Below are 6233 nucleotides of genomic sequence, written 5' to 3'. Positions count from 1 at the left end.
AATTACATTCCCATCATGAAATGTAAAGGTCAACTATTATATCCCGTTGACAGGGCCGAATAGTCAACTATTATATCCCGTTGACAAGGGCCAAATAAAGCAGAGTGATGTTTTTGTTCAAGTATTCAAATTTACACAACATAATATCTCCATATTTTGTGTCATAAATAAACAAAATATTCCAACGTAATATTTAGTGCAAAACAGTTTGATCTATGCATGGTAACAAAATATCATTTTCTTTTCCACAATTCAAAATAACTTATAAAATAATTTAATTTTATAAATATTGCATTAACTTCCCTTACCTCAAAATATGCAAAGACCTTGAAGGAAAAATAATCCTGAAAAGTCTACTCCTCACCTAACACAATAAAAAGACAACTATTATTATTTACCTCAAAATATAAATTTGATAATCCTAAAATTTCTAAATATTAAGATTAATATTTCTGATTAACAAAGTAATAATTTAATTATCCTATTCCTTATTTAATTATAATTTTTTTTTTCTAATTTAAGTCAAAGAACGCCTCATAACTTAACTATTTACTATTTATTTTCCTAATTAAATTTTATTCTATTTATTAGCTTATACTCATCATTAGTATAATTATAATACCAAAAACTTTACTTTCTTTTATTTAAAACTTCTATTCTCTAGTTTTTTTTTTTTTTTTTTTTTCAAACATAAACTTTATCCATTATTGTCAATATATATATATATATATATATATATATATATATATACATATATTTTTTTTTTCATTCTCCAATTCTAGTGTGCACACGCGTCCTCCCTCTTTTTTTTTTTTTTTTTTTTTTTTTTTTTTAATTCTTAAGCCATTCTCCAATTCCACAGTGTGCACACGCGTCTTCCAATTTTTTTTTTTTCCCTAAAAGCTTAAGAATTTCCAATTTCCAACAATAAATCAAAATCTTAAATTTCCACTATTTTGATATTAAAACGAAATAAATAAATAAATAAATAAACTAACCCTAATCTAAATCGAAATCTTCACAGGAATCTTTTTTTTTTCCTAATAAAAAAACTTAAGATCTCCCCAATTCCAATAATAAATCAAAATCTTAAAATTTCACTATTTGATATTAAAACGAATTTAAAAAAAAATAATAATCTAACCCTAATATAGATTTGGGGTTTTCCAAAAAAAATATATCTAATATGTTCGAAATTAATCAATGAATCTAAAATATTAAACTAGGGGTTAAAATCTTACCTATAGAGATCTGTTCTTCAACCCTGAAATCTGACTCCAACCTACGTTCTCTGAAATTCTGCGAATAGGAACTCTATTCAGAAAAGAACAGGAAGAAATAAAATTTCTAATTTATACCTAGGGTATTTATTCGTAAAATTACACTTTTACCTCGCTTCCACTTTATTAAATTAATTAATTAACTAATTTAATTATTATTAGTAATTTCCTAAATTACCCTTAAAAAAAAACTTGGGCGTTACACTATTTGTTGAAGGAACTAAAGGGGTCTGACAAGAATCTTTAAGAAGTCCACAAACAAGCCTTGGTTGGGTACGGATTTGGGAGGACAAAATTCAAGAAGAACCATATATGGTAGTATGGGGAATAAGGGCAGAAAATCGCTTGGAGACTGTAGAGCACCTGCAGAGAGATTTGGCGTCTAGGACTCTGTTGAAGATGAGAGGAAGGACTTCATCAGATAGGCACTCAAAGTGGTCCAATGTTTTAAAAACGGGACCGGACCGACCGGATCGACCGGTCCGACCGCCGGCCGATCACCGGATCGGTCCGGTCCGTTCATTTGGACTGGATGGGGATCGAACCGGGGTCGGACCAGTCGAATCGGCGGTCCAATCGGTGAACCGAACGAACCGGCCGATTCAATTGATTTTAATTTTTTTTTTTAAACAACATCAAAACGACGTTGTTTCGATGCTTCTAGCATCAAAATGACGCCGTTTTGGAGTCCTATTTAAGCAAAGGAGATCTCCATCTCCAGGCTGCGCCGCTGCAAGGGATCCCGCTCCAGCTCTAGCTCCAGCCCGCAACACCAAGGGATCTCGTCGACGGCCTGCAGCAGCGACACTCACAAGGTCTCGCTGGCGGCCCATGACACCAAGAGAGATCCGCGACACCAAGGGTAGCTTCCCCCCTCTCCTCCGCCTGCCGTCGACGCATCCCTGGCGTCGACGTAAAGGCAAGTGAGGTCCGTAGCTCTGTTCGTTTCATATGAATAGGAATCCGTGTTAAAGAGAGAAGTAGATTTTGAGTCGTTGGCCCAAAAAATGGGCTGCTATGTGTGCGGGTTGCTTGCAACGTTAAGGTTGTTGGGTTCTTGAAAATTGGCACATGTGAGACAACTCGCGATGGTCGCCGTGGAAGTGAATTTGCAGAGGGATTTTCTAGATTGTCACGTTATTTTTCTATAAAATTGAGGTATTTTATTATTTTAGAAATTTTGGATTATAGTGTGAGATTTGGATATGCTTCTTATTTTAATTTTTAAAAATAAAAAGTAATACAACATAAAAGTTTAACATCCTGTCAACTTGTACTAAACAAATTAATTGCCTATTCATGAGAAATTCTTATGTAACTTAAAGCAAATTGATTTAGTTTGTAATATGATGGAATGCATAGGATGCTTTAATAATTCTTATTTTAAAAATGACCTTACCTTTGATGAAGAAGTGGTAAAATAATGATATAATGATATCATATATTAATTATATACGAGTAATTATGAAGATTGATCCCTTTTGGACCACATGTATGTTGACGCATGCCATAGAGAAAATGTGAAAGCATGCATTGAAAAAGAAGCATAATTTACATAGAATTTATTAATTTTTTAATTTTTTATAATATATAAAATAATAAAATATATATTTATGACGTCACCGGTTCGATAGCGGTTCAACCGCCCGTCCGACCGATGAACCGTGAACCAGTAACTTTTCCGATTCAATGACCGGTCCGGTTCTGAAAACATTGAAGTGGTCTTCTAGTTCTTGTATACACGCCTAGGAACAAAGCAATGAATGATACAGATCATATTGACTTTACACCCAAAATGTATGCCGACATTGAAGAATTTTCTTTGTCTGATTTGGTACCCATGGTTTTAAAACGAAAAGTGGATATTCGTCTGCGTGGCAAGCTTATCTAACCGGACGTGTAAGCTAAAATGTGGTACCAAAAGCTAATAATAATTTGTCAATGCCATGGAAAGTGATGCATCTTGGTGTTGATGATACATTATTATTAGGGAAGATAATATTAAAATGTAGATAGGTAGATGGGGATACAAAAAAATTAATATTAAAATAAAAATACAAAATAATAAAATTAAGATACAGGATGATGCTATTTGAATAGTTTTAGGAAAATATTAAATAAATAAAAAACATTAAAATTTTTATTTTATTATATATTTTTTACTTTTACTTTATTTTTTTGGCAGTTTTGTATAAAGGTACAACTTGATCAGGTTGATGACTAACCCGAACCTAATCAAAATAAAGAAATAGTCAACTTGAACTCAAGCCAACTTGAATTTTAATCCAAAGTACTTAACTCAAATCTAATCCAACCTTATTTTTTTAAGTTTGAGGGTTGCATAATTTAAACTCTATTTATTATTTTATTTTAATGTATTTATATGAAAATTTAAAAAATAAATAAGATAAAATTTTAAAATAATAACTAAAGAATAAATATAAATTTTTATATCATATAAAATGATATTTAAAAAAAATGAATATTATTATATAGGATAAGAAACATTATAAATATTATAAAAATATTAAATCAAATTCATGTTAGGTTCACATTGTTTAAATCTTACTTTAAACTCAATCCAAATTAAACTTTAATTAAAAAAAACTTAACTCAAACGTAATCCGATGATTAAAAAGGATTGTTTAAACCAAAGAGGCTTGAGGTTGGATGGGAGCCTCATGTTGAAACTGTACCCATACTTATGTGGATCCAAATATTGGCAAAGTGTTCACATTACTTTTCAATAGTGGGACCTACTATTAATTGATTTGTACCTACCATATTTGCTCTTAAAAATTAAAATAGGACATGTGCCAAAGAGGACTCATCACTAATTCAATTTAATGATGAATGCAATTGGGACAAGACAACTTCCTTCCCTACACTGCCAAACCTTGCCAAGTGGCCCAAGCCTAAGCAATTACTAATAAATGGGCAGGAGTGGGTTTTGTCTATTTCCATTGTTATCAAGGGATTGTGAGTTGATTCTGGGTGCAAGAGAAGATTAACTGGGTTTGAGTATCAGGCTATCAGGCTACTTTGTTTTGTGGGTCTAGCTTTATGGGCAAGAGTCAAGACACTTTTCTGAGTGATAAAAAGTAGTTAACCCATGTGGGTATAGCTGAGAAAGGTTGCACTTATTTTTATATAGTACGACCAACCCAATTAATCATGGGTCTCCCATTTTGGTTAAGTCAACTGCCTCTTTGCTTGGGCGATGTTCATGGATTTTGTGATTATTCATGTTAGTAAAATCAAATATAATTAAAAAAATAAAATATTTAAAGTAATACACAAGAAGCATTTGTGACTCAGGTTTATAAACTACAAGAAAGCATAAAATTCCATTTGATAAGAGAAAAATTTGTACTCCTACAAATTAAAATGAATTCATCTCCATCAAGTAAGGCTTCTTCTCTTTCACAATCTCCCTCACAGCTTCACAAAGAGCCTCTGCTTCCTCCTCTCCATCAAAAGCACCTGCCAACAGATCGCCATCGCTCTTCATCTTCATCACTTGATTCAGTGGCCTAATCACAATAAGTGTAGCTCCCTTCATCACACACCCAGAAGCTGGAAGCTCTAACAGAGGCACATACCATAGCTTTATGCAAATAGCTGGAAGCTTAGTCCTCTCCAATGGCGGCCGCGTGTTCACACACTTTCTCAACTCCTTAAATTGATCTTCCCCCATACGTAGCCTCCCTTGTTTACTCCCATCCTCAATTACCAAGCTCCGAAGCATCATAGGATTGTCTGCAATGATCTGTTTCAACAAGCAATGCCTGGCGGATGCAGCAAACAAACACGATATCATCCATGCGACCCTCAACTTCAGCTCATCTGTGGCCAAACTAGACTCGTGAAGTCGATCTTGCCTTTTGGGAATTCTTGAAATCTTGTTACTTCTTTGGAAATATGTTGCACCTAGTACCACGCAGCTCTCCAGTTCTTTCCCGAACTCAGCCTCCCACTTTAGCAAAGAAAAAGTGCCATTTGCTCCCAGCTCGCCTCCATGGCTAGGAAGCTGGATATGGAGACTTGTAATGTGACTGAAATTCTTAAGTACTTCACTAGAAAAATGATGGATTGAGCCTTCATTGGAGTGGAAGCTCACAGATGATTGTGGGAGGACTATTTGGTGAAGGAATTGAAGGAGTTTGGCAATGAAGTTGGTAACCTGCAGACTGTTACCAAAATTCAGAAAAAGGCCACGATTTGGTTTGGATTTGGGGGGAGGAATTGTAAGTAAAACAGCATCAACTAGGGGAATAAGGGAAGCAAAACGCTTGGACACCGCGGAGCATCTGCAGAGAGATTCGGCGTCTAGGACCTTGCTGAAAATGAGAGAAAGGAGCTCATCCGAGAGCCCATCAAAATGATCATCTTCATTGTGATCCGGCTTCATGTATGTTTGGATTCTTTGCTATTAACCATAGATCGAAATGATCCGGTTCTTGACCACCTCCATATATATATAAGTCCAGAGATAATTTGGAAGAAGAAGGGTTCATTTATTATGACAGCACTCTCATTCAACTGCAAGTGTGAAAGTAACAATGATCCAACATACCATGACAGTAACTTGTCAACGCTACAAATAGTGATGCACACATGTGTTTGATGGGTAATTATCTGTTTGATTGATCAACATATTCTATGTATCTATAGAATGGTTATTGCAGGTAAATTTGAGACTCATGAGGTTGAAGGAGGAGGTGAGATGTATGCATCAAAGTTGAAACTCTCGCATAAGAAGTCAATGAGGTTAGATATGAGCACAGTTGGTACCCAACCATTGACCTATTGCTAGGCAGCTCAAGCCACAGCTCCAAACCTTTCCAACATATGCATCTTATCAAGGCTTCTATTATCAACCAAGGCGTAAATCTTATTAACCGATTGTCCTGGACAGTTTCCAATTATTCGATTGGAAAAGTTTGGCTAGGG

General features: G+C 34.5%; 1 protein-coding gene across 1 annotated transcript; it reads right to left on the bottom strand.

The window, feature by feature from the left end:
- Positions 1–1915: 1915 nt before the first annotated feature.
- LOC117916321 (F-box protein At4g18380-like) lies at positions 1916–5691 on the bottom strand. The gene is made up of 2 exons (XM_034832276.1): positions 4708–5691; positions 1916–2218 (listed from the first exon to the last, which is right to left on the bottom strand). The coding sequence occupies exons 1-2, from the start codon at positions 5689–5691 to the stop codon at positions 1916–1918; spliced, it is 1287 nt and encodes a 428-aa protein (XP_034688167.1).
- Between the last annotated feature and the right edge of the window lie 542 nt (positions 5692–6233).

Source organism: Vitis riparia, chromosome 6 (assembly GCF_004353265.1).
Source record: "Vitis riparia cultivar Riparia Gloire de Montpellier isolate 1030 chromosome 6, EGFV_Vit.rip_1.0, whole genome shotgun sequence".
Lineage (NCBI taxonomy): Eukaryota > Viridiplantae > Streptophyta > Magnoliopsida > Vitales > Vitaceae > Vitis > Vitis riparia.
Note: the sequence above shows the minus strand (reverse complement) of the source record. Positions and strands in the feature narration are given on the sequence as shown.